Source organism: Hemicordylus capensis, chromosome 12 (assembly GCF_027244095.1).
Source record: "Hemicordylus capensis ecotype Gifberg chromosome 12, rHemCap1.1.pri, whole genome shotgun sequence".
Taxonomy (NCBI): domain Eukaryota; kingdom Metazoa; phylum Chordata; class Lepidosauria; order Squamata; family Cordylidae; genus Hemicordylus; species Hemicordylus capensis.
The window spans coordinates 15,952,305-15,977,142 of NC_069668.1; the positions used below are offsets into that span (position 1 = coordinate 15,952,305).

The window sequence follows — 24,838 nt, forward strand, 5'->3', positions numbered from 1 at the left end:
GATTTGGGGTTTTCCTGAGCTGTACGCTATGATCATCGCAATGATAACCAATTAAGGCTTGACTGATCTCGCTTTGCATGTAATGCGTCTGCCTCATAGATCAGTTTCACCTTTTAATCTGCGTGACTGAAATTAATGGACTTTGCACGATATTCTAATTTTCCGAGTTTCACCTGTACAGACCACTCAAGGGAAAAGCAAGCCACACAAAAGGGTTGCCAGGTTTTCTGGTAGGACTTCTGTCTTTAATGGCAACCTCACAGGTGAGAATATTAGTATCGCTTTTCCCAGAATGAAGGGAAAGCTTTGTTGACTGAACACGCAGCTCAGCCCTCGTTCAGCCTCAGAAAAAATGCACTTTCCGGATGCATTTCGGGTCTAGATATACTCGCCCCAACTCTCCACTGAATCTCCTTTTTGGTTAACAATGCCCACTCAAAAGCTAAAACTTTTCCGGGGGACTCGGAAATGCACCTCGATAACCCTAGCGGAGCTTCACGGCAAGGTGCCAGGATTGAGATCCTTCACCCGAGACACCACACCCCAATCCCTCTGCCGGACAGACTGGCGCCAAACTTTTAGCAAACGCCTTGTGCAAAAGGAAATATACAAAAGGCATCAACCGCTTGCAGAACTGCCGTGCCAGAGGGACATCCCTGAGAGGATCAGGCAATGCCGTGACGTGCGGGGTGTGTGTGTGTGTGTGTGTGTACGCTGGCGAGAGCATTTATTCCCTAGGGCAAGAGCATCTATGCTACCCCTTCAAACTGGATCAAAATCCATTTCCACTGTCATAGCATCTCCCATTAAAAACAAACCAACACATAATGCACACACACCCCCAAGTCCTAGGCATTGCAGATGCACGACACACAGAGAAATTCTTCTTGCATCTTCTTCTCAAGACTACAGTTTTCCAGGATTCCTAGACAGAAAGGGGTGGAAACGGGGTCAGGCTTCTCGGGGGATTGTGCCCAAAGGGCGAGTCGGAAGTTCCCAGATGAGAACGTGCAACTCGGAACGAACGTAGGAAGCGGACGCATCCTGAGTCAGACCTTTGGTCCCTGCCTGCTTTGACGGCTGGCCCCTTCCTAAGGTCTTTTTCAATCCTACTTGAAAAAGACCTACTAAGGTCTTTTTCAATCCGGTTCAATCCCAAGGACTGAACCGGAGATCTTCTGCATGCAAAGCAGATGCTCTTCATCGGAGCACCTGCCGGATGGTGTCAATCCACTGGTAGTGGGAGTGACCATTTTGTCCCCCAAATCCTGCCCCCAGAATGATGGTGAGTACTCTGAAAGACTCTGGGAGGGAGCCGGGGGAACTCCACCGGGAATGAAGTCAGGTTGGCTTAAATAACGGTGGGATAGTGACAGATTTCTCTGCCCAGGAGTGCTAATCGAGGAGGGCTATGGCTAAAGTGCCGCCATCTTGTTCCAAACTCCAGAGGAAGAAAAGCAGCTCTTGAACCTCCAAACTGGTGGGAGATCGGATCTCCAAGGTCTGCCCCGTAGGAGGGAATGACAGCTGGATCTATCCAACCAAGAGGCCTCTTGGACAGTGATAGGGCCGAAGAGGTCACGGGACATTCCCTGACCTCTGTAGAAGGATCCAGTTCAGGCATTATTCAATCAAGGAACTCTCCTACTTTTTTCCCTGTGACAGATAAGAGTGTCTGATGGGGGGGCGACTACATCGCACCTTGAAACCAGCCAAGCTGTTTTCTCAAGACGGGGTGGGGATCAGTTATTATTGAAGGAGGAAAAACGAGGAGAGAAGAAGACAGGAAAAAGAGCAATGAAATCTTCAGAAGCAGATCTTCTAAAATCTGGGCTACCCTGCTGCCATTCCAGAGCAAGTTCCCACGCCCCCACCCTGCACACACACACACACCCCAAAACCCATAATTCAGATGTCCAGTATTTGCTCCATTATATACAGAAAAAAGGAGACACAACCTAACAGGCGTAAAAAAACAAAAACAAAAGAAGAGATCCGTTTTTCGTTTCTTTTGACGATTCACCCGCATCGAGTCCGAGACTTCAAAAAACATGCAAAATCCTCGCTGTCTTCTGGCAATGTTCAAGCATGCAAATACTTCAGTCCCAGTGGAAAGTTTAGGGTTCGCTTTGCTGTGTTTCCTGGGTGTCATTCATTTCTTGGCCTCTTTGCCTGCAAGAGAACAAAGGAAGGGAAGGAAACGACTTAAATGCTTGTGTTAGCGAACAAACTTTGTGTATGTGTGTATATATAAAATACTTAAACTTGACCACTTCACCCTCATATACAGGTGAAACTCGGAAAATTAGAATATCGTGCAAAAGTCCATTAATTTCAGTCATGCCAATTAAAAGGTGAAACTGATCTATGAGACAGACGCATTACATGCAAAGTGAGAGAAGTCCAGCCTTAATTTGTTATCATTGTGATGATCATGGCGTACAGCTCATGAAAACCCCAAATCCACAATCCCAGAAAATTAGAATATTACATGGAACCAAGAAGACGAGGATTGTAGAATAGAACAATATTGGACCTCCGAAAAGCATACAGTGTACTGTGCTTGATGGGCCAGCAAACTCGCCTGACCTGACCCCATAGAGAATCTATGGGGCATTGCCGAGAGAAGGATGAGAGACATGAGACCAAACAATGCAGAAGAGCTGAAGGCCGCTAAGGAAGCATCCTGGTCTTCCATAACACCTCCTCAGTGCCACAGGCTGAGAGCATCCATGCCACGCTGCATTGAGGCAGTCATTGCTGCAAAAAGGGACCCCAACCAAGTACTGAATACATATGCATGCTTCTACTTTTCAGAGGTCCGATATTGTTCTCTTCTACAATCCTTGTCTTCTTGGTTCCATGTAATATTCTAATTTTCTGGGATTGTGGATTTGGGGTTTTCATGAGCTGTACGCCATGATCATCACAATGATAACCAATTAAGGCTGGACTTCTCTCGCTTTGCAGGTAATGCGTCTGTCTCATAGATCAGTTTCACCTTTTAATTTGCATGACTGAAATTAATGGACTTTTGCACGATATTCCAATTTTCTGAGTTTCACCTGTAGAAATCTAGCATGCTGGAGAAAGGCTAAGGTGGAACTAACCCTCCTTGGTACGGTCATCGTCTGCATGCAGGAAGCAGAGGCGGGGGGGGTGTGCACGGCGGTCCATCCAGTGAGCAGTCCGGAAATGGGACCGTGAAAAACCACGCAGGTTCGCAACCGGGCCGAGAATGAGAACTAGGACCTCACCAAGAGCCCTTTCCTTATGGGACGAGGCTGCCGCATCGGAGACTTGTTTAGTTTAGGGGGGAAAGACGCCTAAGGGGAGGCTTATAAAACTATGCATGATGGATGGGTGGGGAGTTCCCAACCAGCGGGGATGATGGGAGTCGTAGTTGAGCCACACCTGGAGGACCACCGGTCGGGAACCCCGGATCTAGGGTGGAGAGAGTGTGGACAGAGAGAAATGTTTCTCCCTCTCGCACAACAGTAGGCTGCAAGGCAGGACGCCTCTCAATCCCACTTGCAGGGGAGCAAGGGCGGCAGCAGCAGCAGGAGAGAGGGCTAGCCATTAAATGCGATGGACTGTGGAATCCCAGGCCTTTTGTTTTCTTCTAACATGCGCTTGTGTCAGCACTGTGTGACATAATCACGGGCAAATTCATGTGGCGGGGGGTGACACAGCCCATCAAATTAGGCGAAGGAAGACCGGCAAAGAACAGCACCCCAAAGGCCACCAATGTGTTTGCAATCGTGGTTGAGGAAGACGGGCGATAGAGGCGCTTTTAGACCCATGCCCAGCACACATGGAAATGAGGCTCTTTCGGCGCAGTCTTCGTTGAGCTGAACATTCCTGCCCTCCACGACCCCAGATTATTTCCACTAGGGCTAGGGCAACGCCCCAGAGCAAGGAGGAAGAAGCCCAAGAGAAATGGATATTTGCTTTTGAGGAATGCGGGGGGAGACCGATGAACAAGGGCGTCAACGCAGAGAGGAGAGATGGCCTGGTGGGAGCAAGCAGGACTTGTCCCCTTCGCTAAGCAGGGTCTGCCCTGGTTGCATAGGAAAGGGAGACTAGAAGTGTGAGCACTGGAAGAGATTCCCCCTCAGGGGATAATGGAGCCGCCCTGGGAAGAGCATTGAGGTCCCAAGTTCCCTCCATGGCAGCATCTCCAACGAGAGAGGGCTGGGAGAGAGACTCCTGCCTGCAACCTGGGAGAAGCCGCTGCCAGTCTGTGAAGACAATACCGAGCTAGGTGGACCAAGGGTCTGACTCAGTATATGGCAGCTTCCTATACTCCCTAATTTCTTTCCTGGCTCTTTTCTTGAGATCTTTTTAGGAGAGGAAAGCTGGTCTTGTGGTCGCAAGCAGGACTTGTCCCCTTAGCTAAGCAGGGTCTGCCCTGGTTGCATAGGAAAGGGAGACTAGAAGTGTGAGCACTGGAAGAGATTCCCCTTCATAGGGATAATGGAGCCGCTCTGGGAAGAGCATCTAGGCTCCAAGTTCCCTCCCTGGCAGCATCTCCAACAAGATAGGGCTGGGAGAGAGACTCCTGCCTGCAACCTGGGAGAAGCCGCTGCCAGTCTGTGAAGACAATACTGAACTAGATACACCAATGGTCTGACTCAGTATATGGCAGCTCCCTATGTTCCTAACATTCCCAGTTGCTGAGGACTGTACCACCTTCATAAAAACAGAGGGGAACCTGCACGCTTGAATGCAGCCATGTATTACATTTCCCCGTAGGTGATAGATTTTTATTTTATTTTTTAAACTTAATAACTCCCTGATTACTTGCCTACATTTCTTGGAAATCAAGTCAAGGGCTTCCCAGTCAGATTTGTACATCGTCGTCAGTCCATACAACCAAGTGTGGGCAAGAGGGAAGGGGAGAGCCGAGAAGCAAGACCAGGCCAAGACCAGAGCCAGGGAGACCTGGGTTCAAATCCCCATTCACGGAGTAACCTCTGGCCGACCACTCTTTCACAGCCTGGCCTACCTCGCCGGCTTGTTGTGAGGCTGAAATGGGCAGGCATGTCACCCCCACTCAGCTCTCTGAAAGCCGGACAGGGTCGACATTGAACAAGTGACTGGTCAATCACAAGGTGTGCTCACCGTCTAAATGGTTGCGGGAGAGATACTTCAGCAATTCGTCCAGCAATATGACGGGCAGGGAGATCTTCAGCACAACCACCCATTGAGGCCAGCTGAGAGGTGTCACTTGGAATATCAGCTGCAAAGCAAAAAGAAAAAAGAAAAGAAAGGTATCGATATTGCATTTTCTTTTTTAAGAAACCATATATTTCATTGGCATCAAACATGATAGGCATTGCATGGGGACATCGGCAGCTGCCATCGACTGAGTCAGACCCTTGGTCCACCTAGCTCAGTATTGGCTTCACAGACTGGCAGCGGCTTCTCCCAGGTTGCAGGCAGGAGTCTCTCTCTCCCAGCCCTATCTCGTTGGAGATGCTGCCAGGGAGGGAACTGGGAACCTTCTGCTCTTCCCAGAGCGGCTCCATCCCCTGAGGGGGAATCTCTTCCAGTGCTGCTCACATTTCTAGTCTCCCTTTCAAATGCAACCAGGGTGGACCCTGCTTAGCTAAGGGGACAAGTCCTGCTTGCGACCACCAGACCAGTTTTCCTCTCCTAAAAAGATCTCAACTACAGAGCCAGGAAAGATCTTAGGGAATATAGGAAGCTGCCATATACTGAGTCAGACCCTTGGTCCACCTAGCTCAGTATTGGCTTCACAGACTGGCAGCGGCTTCTCCAAGGTGGCAGGCAGGGGTCGCTCCCAGCCCTACCTGGAGATGCTGCCAGGAGCCGCCTTCTGCATGCAAAGCAGATTCTCTACCACTGACCTACAGCCCCATCTCCAAAAGGTGGGGCGAACGTTCGGAAGCACAGCAAATATTTTGCCCAGGCAAAGTCTAGCTGCCAGCTTCCAACCCGCCCTCTTCAGCCCAAGGCCACCCCGACGGGCCAGGAGAAATTTAAAATAATTCAGATCGATTAAGCAGCAGCAGAACAAATCGCCTGATCCACACAATCATTCCAATCCAGGTTTCATGTGGCTTACCAACATTGGCATGGTTCTATGAACCCAAACCAAGGCAGGAATCTCAGACTCGTCTCGGGCCATACACCGCCTTGGCGTGGGTCCGCACCCCCACGCTAATTTTAGTCGCCCACATTAAACCCAAATTTGTACGATACATTAGCCGGTGTCGATACATTGCCGATATCGAACCAGGCCGATACATTAGCCAGTGTCGTAAAACTCCAGCAGAAAGATCTCGCAGGCCTGAGCAAAGAAAAACGCCTTCGCCTGACTCAGAAAAGACCTTGGGGTCTGCGCCAGGTGGAGCTTCTTGGGGGGGGGGACCAGTCCACGGGGAGACACCCTGGCCTGCCAATTTTTGGTTCTGAGGGGTTCCCGTCTCAAGGTGCAGATCTGGCTACTTACAGGCAACGGCTTCACATAGAGAATCAGGAAGTGCAATGCCATCGACACGACAATGGCCCCCAAGAGCCAGAGGTTAAGCCAGGGGGGCATCCTCAGTAGCGACTGGTTTTCGGACACACTGCGAAAGAAACAGGGGTGAGTATCAGAGGCGTATCTAGGGAAAATAGCGCCTAGGGCAAGCACTGAAATTGCACCCCCTGTCCAAACATCTGACACCCATCTTTCCAATAACTTTACCATAATATCAGTGGAAAAATACAAGTCTGAAGGTCACATACAAGTCACATATCTGAATATGTGTACAGTGACTTTTATATATATATATATATATATATATATATATATATATATATATATATATATATATATATATAAAAAATTACCTTTAGCCCCTTCGGGGGGCTTCCTAAAGGCTGTGGGGGGTCTGCAAAGGTTTCCCCTCCCCCCCTGCTGGCCTCTAGGGCCTCACAGGGACCATTTAAGCAAGTGCAGTGGCCATTTTTAAAAATAATTTGTTTTCAAAAAATTGCAACTGAAAACAAAATGGCCACCACAAATGCTCAAATGGCCTCTGTGAGGCCTGGTATGGCCTAGGGCCTCACAGAGGCCATTTGAGCATGCGCAGCGGCCATTTTGTTTTCGGCAGCCTTTTTTTTTTTTTAATTAATTTTAAGAAATGGTGGCCCCCTTCAAGTGGCGCCCGGGGCACGTGCCCTGCCTGCCCCACCCTAGATACGCCCCTGGGTGAGTTCCTCGGCCTTTTTACCCACACGCCTAGAGCTTGTCGGCTGAGCCGTTTCCCCCTTCAAGACCTTAGGGCAGGGGTCTCCATCCTGTGGGGACGCCAGATGTTGCTGAACTACAACTCCCACCATCCCCAGCCACAGCTGGGGATGATCGGAGTGGTAGTCCAGCAGCGTCTGGAGTACCACAGGTTTTGCACCGCTACTTTAGAGCAAGAACTTACTTTCGCTCGAAGACCTGGCCACCTCGTTCTCTGGAACATACACAGCAAGAGGCCTTCTACTGAGTCAGAGCCGTGGTCCATCTAGCTCAGTATCGTCTACACCAGGGCTGCTCAACTTTGGCCCTCCTGCAGATGTTGGCCTACAACTCCCATAAACCCTGGCTATTGGCCGCTGTGGCTGGGGATTACGGTGCTGGAGACAACTTTGGAGGAGACCGTGGATAGCCAGGAAAAACAAACCAATGGATCATACAACAAAGCAACCCAGAATTTTCACCCGGGGCACAAATGACCAGGCTACAATCAAACGATCCTACTCTGGACACATGATGCAAAGACCCAGCTCCCTTGAGAAGTCCATAATGCTGGGGAAAGTGGAAGGCAAGAGAAGAAGAGGATGGCCAGCAGCAAGGTGGGTGGACTCGATGACGACAGCAACGACCCTGCTTAGCTAAGGGGACAAGTCCTGCTTGCAACCACAAGACCAGCTTTCCTCTCCTAAAAAGATCTCCAGTACAGAGCCAGGAAAGATCTTAGGGAATAGAGGAAGCTGCCATCTACTGAGTCAGACCCTTGGTCCACCTAGCTGAGTATTGTCTTCACAGACTGGCAGCAGCGGCTTTTCCAAGGTTGCAGGCAGGAGTCTCTCTCCCAGCCCTCTCTCGTTGGAGATGCTGCCAGGGAGGGAACTGGGAACCTTCAGCTCTTCCCAGAGCGGCCCCATCCTCTAAGGGGAAGACCTTCCAGTGCTTGCACATGTAGTCTCCCATCCAAATGCAAACCGAGGAGGATGCTACTTAGCAAACGGGACCATTCATGCTCAGTACTTCAAGCCTGGCTTTAGTAGGGCGACTTCTTCCTCCCTCCCTTCCACTCTGCCATGCAACGCAAACTGAGATCCCCACACAGATGAGGCCTTCCCAGTGGCGGCATCTCGGCTGTGGAACCTTCTTCCAAGAGCGATTTGCTGGGCTCCCTGATTGTTTGGTCTCATACAAAAACTCCACCAGTTTCTTTTTAGACTGTGAGCCCTTTGAGGACAGGGAGTCATCTCATTTATTTATGTATTATTTCTCTATGTAAACCGCTTTAGAAACTCTTGTTGAAAAGCAGTATATAAATATTTGTAATAGTAGTCGCTAGTAAGTTAAGACAACATTAGCAAAAGATAGTGAGCCATTGGCAGCCATTTTGCTTTCCCTTCGACCCTGGAGACCCCCAAATCTTACGTCGCCAGTTCTCAGTGGAGGACTTTGAGCAATGTCTTACCTCCAACCCTCACGCATCTCCAACACCACCTACCTCTGCTAAATTTCTACCACTGTCTGACTGACAAAGACAACCTCTACAGGTGAAACTCGGAAAATTAGAATATCGTGCAAAAGTCCATTAATCTCAGTCATGCAAATTAAAAGGTGGAACTGATATATGAGACAGACGCATTACATGCAAAGCGAGATCAGTCAAGCCTTAATGTGTTATCATTTTGATGATCATGGCGTACAGCTCATGAAAACCCCAAATCCACAATCCCAGAAAATGAGAATATTACATGGAACCAAGAAGACAAGGATTGTAGAAGAGAACAATATCGGACCTCCAAAAAGTATACAGTGTACTGTGCTTGATTGGCCAGCAAACCCGCCTGACCTGACCCCATAGAGAATCTATGGGGCATTGCCGAGAGAAGGATGAGAGACATGAGACCAGACAATGCAGAAGAGCTGAAGGCCGCTAAGGAAGCATCCTGTTCTTCCATAACACCTCCGCAGTGCCACAGGCTGAGAGCATCCCTGCCACGCCGCATGGAGGCAGGAATTGCTGCCAAAGGGGCCCCAACCAAGGACTGAATACATAGGCATGCTTCTACTTTTCGGAGGTCCGATATTGTTCTAGTCTACAATCCTTGTCTTCTTGGTTCCATGTAATATTCTCATTTTCTGGGATTGTGGATTTGGGGTTTTCACGAGCTGTACGCCATGATCATCACAATGATAACAAATGAAGGCCGGACTTCTCTCGCTTTGCATGTAATGCGTCTGTCTCATAGATCAGTTTCACCTTTTAATTTGCATGACTGAAATTAATGGACTTTTGCACGATATTCTAATTTTCCAAGTTTCACCTGTACTTCTGCTAGATTTCTACCACTGTGTGACTGCCAAAGACAACCTCTATTCGCCAAAAAAAAAAAAAAGTTGCCCAAATCTACCCAGGGTAGTTTAATGAACAAATGCCCAGTCCCCTAATTGATGGATCATTTCCCCATTCCATATCCTAATTGTTTTAAAAAAGCAGGCCAGAGAAAGAAGATGCCAGACCTGTTGAGGGCATTGCACATCTCAATGGTCACCAGCACGGAGAGGGCCATGGTGGTTGGGTAGCGGGACTCAAAGATTTCGCACTCGACGCCTTCAAAGATGGGGTTGTCTTCTGTGCATCTCATGAAGTTTCTCTGCAGGGAAGAGGAAACGGAGCAAAAATGAGGACGCCCTCCCGTTTCCCCCACATGGGTGGAAAATGGGGATGGGACACATTGGTAACTTCCTTCGACCACGTCAGACCATATCCAGAAGAGAGTGGCAGCTTGGAGTAGCGGTTAAGAGTGTTCGACTACAACCAGGGAGACGCTCGTTCAAATCTCTGCTCAGCCACCAAACTTACTGGCTGACTCTGGACCAGTCTCCACTCTCTCAGCCTAACATACCTCACAGGGTTGTTGTGAGGATGAACGATCACATACATCGCTCTGGGCTCCATGCAAGAAGAGTGGGAGGTCAAGGTGAAAATTGAAATAAGACGCCCAACACTGCCCAATCAAGGACAGAACAATGAGAGGAGGGCGGTTCTCCACCCCGCCCCAAATCTCGAGTGGCGAAGACCCTTTGCTCAGCCCTGTCTTTTGACTGCTTTATGATTTGAACCATTTTTGTTCTCTGTTTGGGGTGCTTTCAGCAGGAGGAGGAGGTGCAGTTGTCTCTTGCCAACCACAAGGGTTATAGTCCTGGAAAACCTCGCGGCTGTGAATTCACATAGGAACAGAGGAAGCTGCCATAGACTGAGTCAGACCTTTGGTCCATCTCGCTCAGTATTGTCTACCCAGACTGGCAGCGGCTTCTCCAAGGCTGCAGGCAGGAATCTCTCTCAGCCCTCTCTTGGAGATGCTGCCAGGGAGGGAACTTGGGACCTCGATGCTCTTCCCAGAGTGACTCCATGATCCCCTTAAGGGGGAATCTCTTCCAGTGCTCACACTTCTAGTCTCCCTTTCGTATGCAACCAGGGTGGACCCTGCTTAGCTCAAAGGGACAAGTCATGCTTGCAACCACCAGACCAGCTCTCTTCCAGGGTTGGCAAGGCATTAAAACCAATGGGAAACAAGGGGTTAGGGGAATCGCTGTCGCAAAACAACTGGAGGGAATAGTTTAAAATAGGAAAAAACCACCCCCTGAGCCCCAGAAATCGCCCCGACCTCTGGAAATCGTTCCCTGATCCCCGAAATCCCTCCCTCAAAATCCACAAATTCCCCCAAAATCTCACCAAGCCACGGATACTCAGGTTGCGGCTGGCGAGACCTGACACAATTTCCCAGACTCGCCGATACTCAAATCTGGGATGGGGGGCAACCCGTGGTTGGCCAGGGACAACTGCATACACATTTTGACCAACTAAGCAGGGGCTCATCCTTTGAGCCTTGAGCCGGGAGGAAGCGGCATCCAACTCAGAAGGATTTGCTTCTCAGCAGACGGCCTCGGGATCCTGCTGCCGAGAGAGCCCAGCCATTCCCGAAGCTTCGGGGTAGAAGACAGCTGAGGATGCCAAGTGGGCCACCATGGCCCCGATCCGGCCGATCCACTTACCAGCTGCTGGAAAGTAACCTGAGGCCCCTCCGCGTCATACAGAAACCACCAGGTTGCTGCTCCCACGGTGGCCAGGCCGACATACACTACAAGGGAGGGACATAAAAGGCCTGTTCACACGACCATTGGGGGGCAGGGGAGACCCTCCCCCTAGATGCAAACCCAAGCCAGGCATGGTTGAAAGCGGGAGAGTCCTCCAGGGCTTGCAAGCCTTCCCAGCATGCTCTGCGCTGCCAGTTGACCGGGACGCCTCATGGGCATCAGCCACTGCCCTTCGATTGGCCAAGAGGAGGATGAGGCAGGCCCAGCCCTGCTGAAGGCAACAGGATCATAGAGTGGGCTTGGCAGAGTGGCACATCTGTGGCAGGCAGCCCCTCTAGCCACAGCTCTCTGTGGTTTCAGGCCTGTCCCCAGGGTAGGAAAGGCGAGCGGGTTCACACTACCAGCAGAGCAAAAAGGACTTCTCCCTTGGTTAAAAGCAGGGTACAGAGTCTGGGTTACCCCAGTTGGAGAGGATTTTTGTGAGTTCACACAAGCATTAAAATGTGGGTAGCCCAGCTTTTACCACCCCCCCCCATTTGATTGTCTGAACAAAGTGTAAAATGAGTGAGAAAATTCACGCAGCAGGTTCACGTTAGGCGGTTTTTCCTGGGCTGTACCATTTCAGGGTGCAGTCAGAGACCGGCACCTTCCAGCACTCCATGCCAAAAAAAACAACCCCCAAAGTCTTCTCCTTGCAAGCAGAAAGCTAGGACAGGTAGCTTCCAGCTAGTTTTCTACACGCAGGGAGCATCCAAATATGCAAGGCCCTGCCCTGCAGTCTGAAGTGCTACCGTCCAGGTAAAGTATGACCACGTGGTTCCACCCCGAGTATAAAATGGGCTGCCGTGACCTGGGGATACAAATGCCAGTTTAGGGTGAGGTATGCCACACGGCCCACCTCTATCGTGCAAGGGGTTCTCACCTCCAATGGCCAGGTAGCGGAAAAAGAGCCAACCACTGATGAGAGGCTCTCGTGGATTCCGAGGAAGTTTGTCCATGATGTCGAGATCGGGGGGGTTGAAGCCGAGGGCCGTGGCCGGCAGGCCGTCGGTCACCAGGTTCACCCAAAGCAGCTGGACTGGGATCAGAGCTTCAGGGAGGCCCAGGATGGCCGTTAGGAAGATACTGAAAAGTGACGGGGGAAACAGAACATGGAGATCTGGGCAAGGGTTACAAGCACTGGTCGAAACACATTTGGCTGCAGACACTTTAAGGGTAAAGTGTGCCGTCGAGTCGGTGTCGACTTGTGGCACCCACAGAGCCCTGTGGCTTTTCTTTGGTAGAATACAGGAGGGGTGGACCATTGCCTCCTCCCGCGCAGAACAGGTGAAACTCGGAAAATTAGAATATCGTGCAAAAGTCCATTAATTTCAGTCATGCAAATTAAAAGGTGAGACTGATCTATGAGACAGACGCATTACATGCAAAGCGAGAGAAGTCCAGCCTTCATTGGTTATCATTGTGATGATCATGGCGCACAGCTCATGAAAACCCCAAATCCACAATCCCAGAAAATCAGAATATGACATGGACCCAAGAAGACAAGGATTGAAGAATCGAACAATATCGGACCTCCGAAAAGTAGAAGCATGCATATGTATTCAGTCCTTGGTTGGGGCCCCTTTGGCAGCAATTCCTGCCTCCGTGCGGCGTGGCATGGATGCTCTCAGCCTGTGGCACTGAGGAGGTGTTATGGAAGACCAGGATGCTTCCTTAGCGGCCTTCAGCTCTTCTGCATTGTTTGGTCTCATGTCTCTCATCCTTCTCTCGGCAATGCCCCATAGATTCTCTATGGGGCCAGGTCAGGCGAGTTTGCTGGCCAATCAAGCACAGTACACTGTATACTTTTCGGAGGTCCGATATTGTTCTATTCTACAATCCTTGTCTTCTGGGTTCCATGTAATATTCTAATTTTCTGGGATTGTGGATTTGGGGTTTTCACGAGCTGTACGCCATGATCATCACAATGATAACCAATGAAGGCTGGACTTCTCTCGCTTTGCATGTAATGCGTCTGTCTCATAGATCAGTTTCACCTTTTAATTTGCATGACTGAAATTAATGGACTTTTGCACGATATTCTAATTTTCCAAGTTTCACCTGTATGAGATGATTCCTTTCAGCCAGCACTGTGCAAAGCCCTGGCCGCCGAGGAAAGGGACAGAGCCTCCCCTCTTCCCGAAACGGCCTTTCCTTTTCCCCCTGGAGCGACTCTGCTCAGAAAAGGGGACCTCGCGCTCTCACCAGACGACCTCCCCGACGTTGGAGGAGATCAGGTAGCGGATGAACTGCTTCATGTTGTTGTAGATGGCCCGGCCCTCCTCCACGGCGGCCACGATGGTGGAGAAGTTGTCGTCGGACAGGACCATTTCCGCAGCCGACTTCGCTACGGCGGTGCCGGAGCCCATGGCGATGCCGATCTCGGCTTTCTTCAAGGCCGGGGCGTCGTTCACACCGTCGCCGGTCTGCGGGAAGCAAAGATACCCCTTTTTAAGTCTCGAAGGAGATCCCGGCAAGAGCAGACTGAAGGGCGAGGAGGACGGTGGCTCAGGAGAAGAGCCTCTGCTTTATACGCAGGTCTCGGGTTCAGTCCCTGGCAGCATCTTCAGGCCGGCCTGGGAAAGACCCAGCTGAAACCCTGACGAGCTGCTGCCAGTCAGAGCCCATCTAGCTCATCGTGAGCCAGCCGGACACAGGTCTGACTCAGCGGAAGGCCGCTCCATTTGTCAATCAGGAGCCTCTATCATGGCAGAGCATCTGGTTTGGCATGCAGAAGGTCCCAATTTCCATCCGGGGCATCTGCAGGTAGGGAAAGGCCCCTCTCTGAAACCCTGGGGAGCGGCTGCCTGTCAGTGTTGACAATACTGAGCTGGACAGACTAAGGTTCTGACGCGGCTTCCTATGTAGCCTCTGCTCACCTAGCCTGATGTTTCCAGCAGTGGCAGGCAAGAGACAAACAAGACCTGAAGGCAACAGCCCTCCCTGTTTGCCTCCTGGCACCTGGTATTTGTTGGTATACTACCTCTGAACATGGAGGTTCCATATACCCATCAGGGCCAATCACCAAGGACAGACCTACCACCCTCTGCCACAAAAGTGCAGAAACTTTCCGAGAAAGTCAGCTTAGCTTCCTTATACTGACTTGGTTTCCCTTGAACAGCTGTTTTGATTTCGGTGGGAAGCTTCACTCCCAAAGCCGCCTTTTTTGACATTTCTGCACAATCCTTAAGAATCCTCTTTTTTAAAAAAAGTCTATATCTGTTTATTTAAAAGACTGATATGCAGCTTGCATCAAAATATGTTTATAAAACAGAACACAAGTTCTAAAATCATAGAAAGGAAGGATTAGGCAGCCCTTAGAACAAGGAGCCATGTGTGAGCATTGTAAGATATTCCCCTTAGGGGATGGAGCCGCTCTGGGAAGAGCAACTAGGCTCCAAGTTCCTTCCCTGGCAGCATCTGCAACGAGATTGGGCTGGCAGAGAGACTCCTGCCTGCAACCTTGGAGAAGCTGCTGCCAGTCTGTGAAGACAATCCTGAGCTAGGTGGACCAAGGGTCTGACTCAGTAGATGGCAGCTTCCTATATTCCCTAAGATCGTTCCTGGCTCTGTACTGGAGATCTTTTTAGGAGAGGAAAGCTGGTCTTGTGGTCGCAAGCATGCCTTGTCCCCTTAGCTAAGCAGGGTCTGCCCTGGTTGCATATGAAAGGGAAACTAGAAGCGTGAGCACTGGAAGAGATTCCACCTCAAGGGATCATGGAGCCACTCTGGGAAGAGCTGAAGGTTCCCAGTTCCCTCCCTGGCAGCATCTCCAACGAGATAGGGCTGGGAGAGAGACTCCTGCCTGCAACCTTGGAGAAGCCGCTGCCAGTCTGTGAAGACAATCCTGAGCTAGGTGGACCAAGGGTCTGACTCAGTATATGGCAGTTTCCACTGTTAGGCAATCACAGAGAAATGTATGAAATTAGGGGAAGTCCTACTGAAATAAATAAGTCTTCAACTTCCACTTAACATTAAAGAGGGCGGGCGCAAGCCTAAGATCAAGGGGGCAAGGAGTTCCACAGAGCCGGGGCCACCAGGGAGAAGGCTCAGCCCATGTCTTGCTGACAAACGTCCTTCAGAAGGGAACTGAAGGAGACCCTCCCTGCGTGATCCAATGGGCCGGGTGGGCAGAACGTGCCATCTCTGTGGCATCGGGCGAAAGATCTGAGCTCATCTAGCGCCCTCTTTCCCCCACCGTGGCCAACGAGAGACTTCCAACAGGTTGGGCATACGGACACTGGACCGCAACATATCCAAGAACCCAAGAGGCAAACCTGACCCCACAGAAAGGCCCGCTGGCATCAACCCTAGCTCACCATCGCTGTGATCTCATTGAACGACTGCAGGTATTCAACGATCTTGGACTTGTGGGCGGGCTCCACCCGGGCGAAGCAGCGGGCCGAGCGGCAGGCCTCGCGCTGAGCCTCCGGCGTGAGATCGTCGAATTCTCTCCCCGTGTAGGCTTTGCCTGTCACCTCCTCGCTCTCCGAGAAGATCCCGATCCTTCGGCAGATCGCTACGGCCGTCCCCTTGTTGTCTCCCGTTATCATGATGACCCGGATCCCGGCGTTCTTACACATCTCGATGGACGACATCACTTCCTTCCGGGGCGGGTCCAGCATCCCCACGCAGCCAACAAAGGTGAGGTTCGTCTGCAAGCAAGAGGGGAGGGGCGGGTTAATCCTTCCGGGGATATAGCAGTACCTTCGTCTTCCCAACGGCCTGCACCGGGATGGGCAAACCTGGACCCCCAGCTGTTGTTATTCAATCATTCATTCATTCATTTGATTTTTATACTGCCCTTCCAAAATGGCTCGGGACAAAACCATTAAAATCAATTAACAATTAAAACAAAAACTATGAAACAGTATAAAACAATCAACAATTAAAAACAGTAATGAAACCATTGTTGAACTGCAACTCCCGTCATCACCAACAAATGGTGTTTGGGTGTGATGGGGATTGTAGTTCAGCAGCTCAGAGGGCCAAGTTTGCCCACCACAGGCCTACACAGAGGACCGCGGCAGAAAAGGAAGGACGGAGCCGGCTGCAGGGATCGCCTTGAGCCGGTGCCGTTCCGATCTGCATCGGGCGGCCCCTTGGGGTAGCCTTGTGGTTGTAGCAACATGGGTACTTTTGCCGACTCTCTGTTACCTCGTAGATGACAAACTGGCTGGCGTCGTCCAGGCGCATGTCCTCTTTCCGCGGGGGGTGGTCCCGAGTGGCCAAGGCCAGGCAGCGCAGGGTGTCGATGCCCGTGCCCCACTCCCGGATCTTGGAGAGGATCTTCTCCTTGGCGGAGTGGGTCAAGGTGACCCGGTGGTTGCCGATGCGGACGTAGTTGCAGCGCTCAATGACACTCTCCGGGGCGCCCTTCGGGGAGGAAAGGAGAGGATGGGATGCATCACAGAACTGGGCACGGACAAAGAGAAGCGGGCAAGGCCGGCAAGATGGCGAGGAGTCCAAGAGGAAACCGTTCAAGGGTTCCCAACCGGAGATAATAGTGTCCCAAAGGGTACTGAATGGCCCAGAAGGGAAGGAACCTGCCTACAGAGCAGGAGGCTGTTGGTCCGAATCCTCATGGGGGTGTTTCCCAGAATATGGGGGACTCCGATATCGGGCAGCAGCCATATAGGAAGGTGCCGGAAGGCATCGTCTCATACTGTGCGGGAGGAGGCAATGGTCAACCCCTCCTGCATTCTACCAAAAGAAAACCACAGGGCTCTGTGGGCGCCAGGAGTCGGCTCCGTCCCGACGGCACAAAGGGTACCTTTGTGTCTTTGTGTCTTTACCCGGGGGTAAAGACCCTCCTCTTCTGCCCCTGACTGGCCGGCTGTGTGCTGGCACTCAGAGCGCCCCTCGCCTCGGCCTGACTGACCCGCTCCAGGAAAGCAGCGCTGCAGACCCCCATTGAAATGTGTCTCATTAAGGTCAGTAAGGCTGTTTATGGGTAACTTCATAAGCAGCCCTTTAAATTAATGGGACACGTTCACTGGTCCTGTTTTCAGTCAGAGGACTCATAAGAACATAAGAACAGCCCTACTGGATCAGGCCCAAGGAGGCCCATCTAGTCCAGCATCCTGTTTCGCACAGTGGCCCACCAGATGCCGCTGGAAGCCACAGACAGGAGTTGAGGGCGTGCCCTCTCATCTCCTGCTGTGACTCCCCTGCAACTGGTACTCAGAGGCACACCCTTGAGGCTGGAGGTGGCCCACAGCCCTCCGACTAGTAGCCATTGATAGACCTCTCCTCCATGAAGTCATCCAAACCCCTCTTCAAGCCATCCAGGTTGTTGGCTGTCACCACATCCTGTGGCAGAGAGTTCCACAAGTGGATCACGCGTTGTGTGAAAAAGGACTTCCGTTTGTTGGTCCTAGACCTCCTGGCCATCAATTTCATGGAGTGACCCCTGGTTCTAGTGTTGTGTGAGAGGGAAAAGAATCTCTCTCTCTCCACTTTCTCCACACCGTGCATGATTTTATAGACCTCTATCATGTCTCCCTGCAGTTGTCTTTTCTCCAAACTAAAAAGCCCCAGGTGTTGTAGTCTTGCATCATAAGAAAGGTGCTCCAGGCCCCTGATCATCTGGGTTGCCCTCTTCTGTACCATGAATGACCTAATCTGGATGTAACCCAGCGACTGGAGTAGCCCATCTCAAAACGGTAACTTTTAGAGTGTGTGCGTATGTACACACATAGATACACATCAACAGATTTTTAGTGTCACAGGCTACCCCCATCACTGGCTCGTAATACACACACTGAAAATCTTGAAGAGGGACCTGAGCTGAAGGTGTGTGACCAAAGGGATATACTCGTCTAAAAAGGCTGGGAACCCCTGGAATGGGTGTGTGTGTGTGTGTGTGTGCAGACATTCTAGCCCTGCGGTACTTTGCCCAGCTTAGACTCGTTGCAGTTCCGTCACTCGGAATCGGCTATGTGACACCCCAGTTGAGCATTCTCTTTCTTTCCCAGAATTCACGGAAGGGCGCATTTCTTCAAGCCCTCTAGATGGCAGCATCTTCCCAGCCTTCCATGCAAGATTTCTTGCGAAGGACAAGGTTGGCTTTTCCCTTCTTTTTTTTTATATATAAAGTACAGCTAAGAGGATGAATTTCTGCTTAGGTCAACTGATCCAGGAGGAGATCTCCAGTTCAAACCACCTTCCCCCCTCCCCCCGGCAATGATTTTGTGTGGAAATCTCTGCAAATTGGATTTAATCAATCAATCAATAAGAATAAATGACTCTCTCAACAAAGTGGACTGCCTTAACAAGCAACTACTGGGCAATTCCAAGGGTAACGGAATCAGGCACGTTGCCAGTTTTTCGATGACTGTAACCATAAGCAAGTTTTCAAGTTGATATTATAGATACCCATTGGCAAGAGAACATCTCTTACTATAAGGCCGTATTTTTACAAAGCCCTTAAATACTATAGTGTCTAAAATGTGCAAAACACGTCGATAACGGAATCAGTATTTTTGGACAGCACTTCTGATTCCGTTACTGGTGCATTTTCACACCAGCACACTTACGCTTTGCTTATGGCTACAGTGAATGGCAAAGTGCTAACCTGTCCAACGACGTCCACCTTGGAATTGCCCAGTTGAGCAAAACTGAAACTTCACTTGTGTAGACTTGCAGCACGAAATTTGGAATATAGGATAGGAAGTTTCCCTGAGATGTCCCACTCCTTTTCCCTACTCCTTTAGGCAGCCCCCATTTTCAATTCTTACTGGTCTCTATGTGACGATGTCGTTTGCTCCTGAGGGATTGTGGGAAACAGACATGTCTGCCACCCACAGAAGTGCTGCCAGCAGAAAAGCTCCTCTGTTTTGCATCCCTCCAGCATGGTGTGGCGGTTAGGATGTTGGACAAGGACCAAGGAGACCTGAGTTCAAATCCCCGTTCAGCCATGAAATGCACCGGGTGACTCTGGGCCCTTTTCTCTCAGCTCAACCTACCTCACAGGGTTGTTGTGGGGATAAACATAACCATGTAGCCTCCTTAAAGGAAGAGCAGGGAATATAATTCATCACCACCACAGTAAAGTGCTGTTGACTACCTCTAAAGCCCTAACTGAACCTCTGCTAACTGGGCAAAGAGGCACCTTTTACCATGGTGATCCTCTTGATTTAGCAGGGGGAGAGTAACTGGCCCTCTCCGTCCCCAGCACAGGACTTCCAGTGACTGTTGCTGGTGTGTGTCTTATGTTTCTTTTTAGAATGTGAGCCCTTTGGGGACAGGGAGCCATCTTATTTGTTTTATTTCTCTTTGTAAACCGCCCTGAGCCATTTTTGGAAGGGCAGTATAGAAATCGAATTATTATTATTATTATTATTATTATTATTATTATTATTATTATTATACGGCTTGGGCTCACGGTGTTTAAGGGAGAGCGCCTTCAGCTTCACTTCTTGGAAGGTCTCCTTGAGAGGTCCACCTGTGGTTCTCACTTGGCGCCAACTCGGGGCCAGGCCTTTTCTAGAGCGGCCCCAAGACTTTGGAACAAACTTCCCGTGAGGGTAAAGAGCCTCCCCATCTCTGCTAGCCTTTAAAAAAAGAGCTCTCGTTTTATTCACAGGAACCTTCGGCCACTTGGGTTGGTTCCAGCGCTGCTATAAACTGTTTTAAATGTGCGGTTTTATTTCTGTAAACCGCCACGGGGCATTTTCGGGGGGCGGTATAGAAATGTAACAGACCAACATCAGCACAGCCCTGCTGTATCAGGCCCAAGGGGGCCCATCGAGTCCAGCATCTCGTTTCCCACAGTGGCCCACCAGATGCCGCTGGAAGCCACAGGCAGGAGTTGAGGGCGTGCCCTCTCTCCTGCTGCTGTGACTCCCCTGCCCACAGAGGCTTATCTAGGGAAAATAGCACCTAGGGCAAGCACTGAAATTGTGCCCCCTGTCCAAACAGCTGACACCCACCTTTCAGATAACTTTACCATAATATCAGCTCAAAAAATACAAGTCAAGCTCATTAATCTTTTAATATTTCAAAAACTATTTAGCAGTGGATGTAGCCAGACCAAAAAATGCTCAAAAACTACAAATTTCAGTATGCTGGGGCTCATGAAATACCCAAATACGATGTGGAGGTGTACTTGGAAAACTAAACATTAGTGCCTGTCTAATTCTCTACTATGCATTGTAGCATCACCATTACATAAGTTTTTTTTAAAAATGGAGAATTTGACTTTTCCCAGATACAACGGCCTTGCAGAGGCCATTTGAGCATGCGTGGTGGCCATTTAGTTTTCAGTAGCCATTAAAAAATTTTTTTTTCATTTTAAAAAATGGCGCCCCCTTCAAGTGGCACCCAGGGCACGTGCCCTGCCTGCCCTGCCCTAGATACGCCCCTGCCTGCCCTTGGTGTTAAAGCCCAGCGCGCAGGTCACAAAAATCGAACGGCCACACCCCTTTGTCCCGGGGGTGCTTTTCCCCAGCCCAGCGAGGAGCCTGCCCATTACCTTGACGAAGAGTTTGCCACTGGAGGAGTTGTGACTGGGTGTGACGGGCGCACAGTACACCGACATGGACTTGCGGTCGCGGGAGAACTCCAGGGTACATTCCTTCTTCATGAGCTGCTTAATCACCTGGAGAGAGAAAGGCAGGTGGCATTACTCAAGCTGCCAGGAGGGGCATTTCTGGAAAGCAGAGGGGGAAACGTTCGGGCTCACCGTCCGTTGTGGATGCCGCTGGACTACGACTCCCATCATCCCCAGCAACAAACATAGGAACATAGGAAACTGCCGTATACTGAGTCAGACCATTGGTGTATCTAGCTGAGTATTGTCTTCACAGACTGGCAGCGGCTTCTCCAAGGTGGCAGGCAGGAATCTCTCTCAGCCCTATTTGGGAGATGCTGCCAGGGAGGGAACTGGGAACCTTCCACTCTTCCCAGAGCGGCTCCATCCCCTGAGGGGGAATCTCTTCCAGTGCCGCTCACACTTCTAGTCTCCCTTTCATATGCAACCAGGGCGGACCCTGCTTAGCTAAGGGGACCAGTCCTGCTTGCGACCACAAGACCAGCTTTCCTCTCCTAAAAAGATCTCAAGTACAGAGCCAGGAAAGATCTTAGGGAATATAGGAAGCTGCCATATACCGAGTCAGACCCTTGGTCCACCTAGCTCAGTATTGGCTTCACAGACTGGCAGCAGCTTCTCCCAGGTTGCAGGCAGGAGTCTCTCTCCCAGCCCTATCTCGTTGGAGATGCTGCCAGGGAGGGAACTGGGAACCTCCTGCTCTTCCCAGAGCGGCTCCATCCCCTGAGGGGGAATCTCTTTCAGGGCTGACACTTCTAATCTCCCTTTCATATGCAACCAGGGTGGACCCTGCTTAGCTATGGGGACAAGTCATGCTGGCGACCACCAGACCAGCTCTCCTCTCTACTGAGCAGCAGATCCTTTACTACTGAGCTAATCCTAACTTGGTTAGCATGCAGGATAGGACCCTTCTTGGCTACTCACTGTGTTGCAGGCATTGGCTCTTTCCACCTTGGAGAGGACGCTGGTGTCCGTGTCGAAAACATTCATCTTCTCCACCAGGCACGTCAGGGCCGTCTCCGTCGCCTCCCCGACTTTCTCGTAGACTTTCTTAGACTGAGAGCAGGAAAGACATTACAAATCACTGAGAGAGAAATCTCCCCCGCGTTCTCGCTAGAGTTCACGCTTAGCAGATCATACCATAAGATCAGTTCTGGTTTATAGGGTAGGCAATATATGAAATTTAGTCCAGCAGGAGAGAGAAACTCTTAATCTCCTCCACAGTTTTGCAGGAGGCATGAAACATGTCCACTCCTTCAGTTCTGGAAAAATGGAGGGCTGCTTTTGTTAGATATGGATGCCAACAATTAATCGGCAGTGACACTAGATGTTACTCCGAGGCTTGTGGAACTTTGTTCTCATTTTGCTTGTATTGCGTTTGCTAGTTTTGTGGGATGCATTTTTTATATTATTGTTTTGTACGTTTTAAATGGAAAAAATGAAAACTAAATAGTTTTTTAAAAAACAAAAACAACTTATCAAGGAGTTGAACTCAATCCAAAAGCTTGTTGAAAGAGGGTGTTGTTTTGTTTTTGTCTTTTCCCAGTGAACTGAAACTGAATCAAATCCTAAAATCTCTTGGTTGCTTTGAACCTGAAGCAGAACAGAATCCCCAAACCACAGGAAAAGGTAAGGAATTCAAAATAAGTGGTTTAATAATCTGGCAATTAACTTTCAAGTGTATCGTTTTCTTGTCTGTTTTTTTACGGATTTTGTCTGTTAAAAAAAATCCTCAAAAATAAGCACTTGGAAATAATAAATGTTTTTCTTGCATCGCTATAATTGAACTCATTTTCTCGAGTTCAGCTGTAAATGAGAGTTTTATATTATTCTACCTGAAACATTCTCTAAACTAGTTCGAAGTGTCGGCACAAGTAACCAAACCACTTTTCAAAGTGTGGGTTTGCGCTGAAGAGTCCAAAGTGCTGATCACAACCAGAACAGACTCCAGATTTTGACTCCCTGCTGGGCACACCTCACAGATGGGGACGCGATCTCTCTCTGCCACTTGACAGAGTTCTCACTGTGCAGAAGCAACAGAGGTGGCAAGGTGGCAGGTACCACCCACCTCATTGTAATCCAGCGAGGAATCATTGCAGAGGGCGCAAATCGTGGCCAATTCCACCAGACCATCATATTTCCCGCACTGAACAGGGCTGTCATTTTTCAGGCTGCAATTAAAAGAGAGAGAAAACCAAACACACACACACACACACACACACACACACACACACACCACAATTTAATCTGACTGGAGAACAAACCCTCTTATGACATGCACTTCAGACATGCTGAATGACAGGACAGAACAAGATCCGAGAGTAACGGAATCAGAACAAGATCCGAGAGTAACGGAATCAGAACAAGATCCGAGAGTAACGGAATCAGAACAAGATCCGAGAGTAACGGAATCAAGCATTTTATCACTTTTTCCGTGTCTGTAACCATAAGGAAGTTTTATTCATTCATTCATTCAACACATTTTATTCCACCCCAAACCCAAGTCTCTAGGTGGTTTACAACAAAAGAATAAAAACGAGAGAGAAAAAGATGAAAACATTTCAACAATTAGAATTTAATTCTTAAAAACACAATTAAAACAATATCTAATTAAAAGCCTGGGTGAACAAATGCATCTTGACTGCCTTTTTAAAAGTTGTAAGAGATGGGGAGGCTCTGATTTCAGCAGGAAGTGTGTTCCGGTGGTGTGGTTCATAGCAAAGAAAATGTTCTCTTAAATACCCAGGGCCCAAGCTGTTTAGGGCTTTATAGGTTATAACCAAAAGCTTATATTTTGCCCAGAAACTTATTGGCAGCCAGTGTAGATCTTTTAAGCGAGGAGTGATATGGTCTCTCCGGGATGACCCAGAGACCAACTTGGCTGCCGCATTCTGGACCAACTGCAGTTTCCAGACTACGTACAAAGGCAGCCCCACATAAAGTGCATTGCAGTAGTCAAGTCTGGAGATGAGCAGCAGATGTACTACTGTTCTGCGATCATTTATCTCAAGAAACTGACGCAGCTGGCTTATCAGCCAAAGCTGATAAAAGGCACCTCTGGCCACTGCCTCAACCTGGGACACCGGGGAGAGTTTTGTGTCCAGAAGCATCCCCAGACTGTGCACCTGTTCCTTCTGGCCAAGTGTGACCCCATCCAGAACTGGGAGATCAAAATCATCTCCCGAGTTCAAGTCAATCTTATATATACCCCCTGGCAAGAGAACAAATATCTCCTACTATATGGCGACATTTTTACAAAATGTCTGAAATGTGCAAAATACAACGCTGATTCCGTTACCACCATATTCTGCATCTTTCAGACACATTCCAGGGTCAACTGCTGGTGAGCCTCAACTCAAATTAAGCCCCAGGTCTGCCCTAAAGAATCTCTGAACCGAATGCGGCAAGGAAGGGACATTTTTGGTACCGCGTAGGACGCCCGTGAACGGCTGCTGTCAATTAGCCGTGTCTAAGCAAGCGACAAATTATAGCCTTTTCCTGACAGATGCCTCGGACAAAGTGCAGCTGAGATGGAAAAGGTTTGCTAATTGAAGGATCCTCCCTAACGGGGAAGAAGCTTCGCACAAATAGCACATGTGTTCTTCCCACTCTGTCGTCAACAGAAGCTGGGGTGGGGGGGGGAGGCATCTCTTCCAGGATCCTCAACGAGGATTTCTAGAACCAAATTGTGGAACTTGACGAGAATTTAAACTATAATTCCGAAGAAAACGGGCAGAGAATGTGAGCCCTTTGGGGACAGGGAGCCCTCTTATTTGTTTGTTATCTCTCTTTGTAAACCGCCCTGAGCCATTTTTGGAAGGGCGGTATAGAAATCGAATTATTATTAATAATAATAATAATAATAATAATAATTCCCCCCAGTGAGGCACTACCTTGACGTGGTT

General features: G+C 49.6%; 1 protein-coding gene across 1 annotated transcript in view; it reads right to left on the reverse strand.

The window, feature by feature from the left end:
• Positions 1 to 215: 215 nt before the first annotated feature.
• The window catches only part of LOC128336063 (sarcoplasmic/endoplasmic reticulum calcium ATPase 3), a 102,797-nt gene continuing 78,174 nt past the window's right edge, over positions 216 to 24,838 (reverse strand). Inside the window, exons 10-21 of the mRNA XM_053275201.1 lie at positions 23,002 to 23,104; positions 21,858 to 21,989; positions 20,859 to 20,984; positions 16,541 to 16,759; positions 15,703 to 16,038; positions 13,589 to 13,809; positions 12,267 to 12,469; positions 11,303 to 11,388; positions 9,767 to 9,900; positions 6,479 to 6,596; positions 5,125 to 5,242; positions 216 to 2,172 (exon numbers count right to left, since the gene is read on the reverse strand). Of these exons, the coding sequence (XP_053131176.1) occupies positions 2,153 to 2,172; positions 5,125 to 5,242; positions 6,479 to 6,596; positions 9,767 to 9,900; positions 11,303 to 11,388; positions 12,267 to 12,469; positions 13,589 to 13,809; positions 15,703 to 16,038; positions 16,541 to 16,759; positions 20,859 to 20,984; positions 21,858 to 21,989; positions 23,002 to 23,104 (1,816 nt within the window). The 3' untranslated portion in view covers positions 216 to 2,152. The remainder of the gene's footprint in view (positions 2,173 to 5,124; positions 5,243 to 6,478; positions 6,597 to 9,766; positions 9,901 to 11,302; positions 11,389 to 12,266; positions 12,470 to 13,588; positions 13,810 to 15,702; positions 16,039 to 16,540; positions 16,760 to 20,858; positions 20,985 to 21,857; positions 21,990 to 23,001; positions 23,105 to 24,838) is intronic.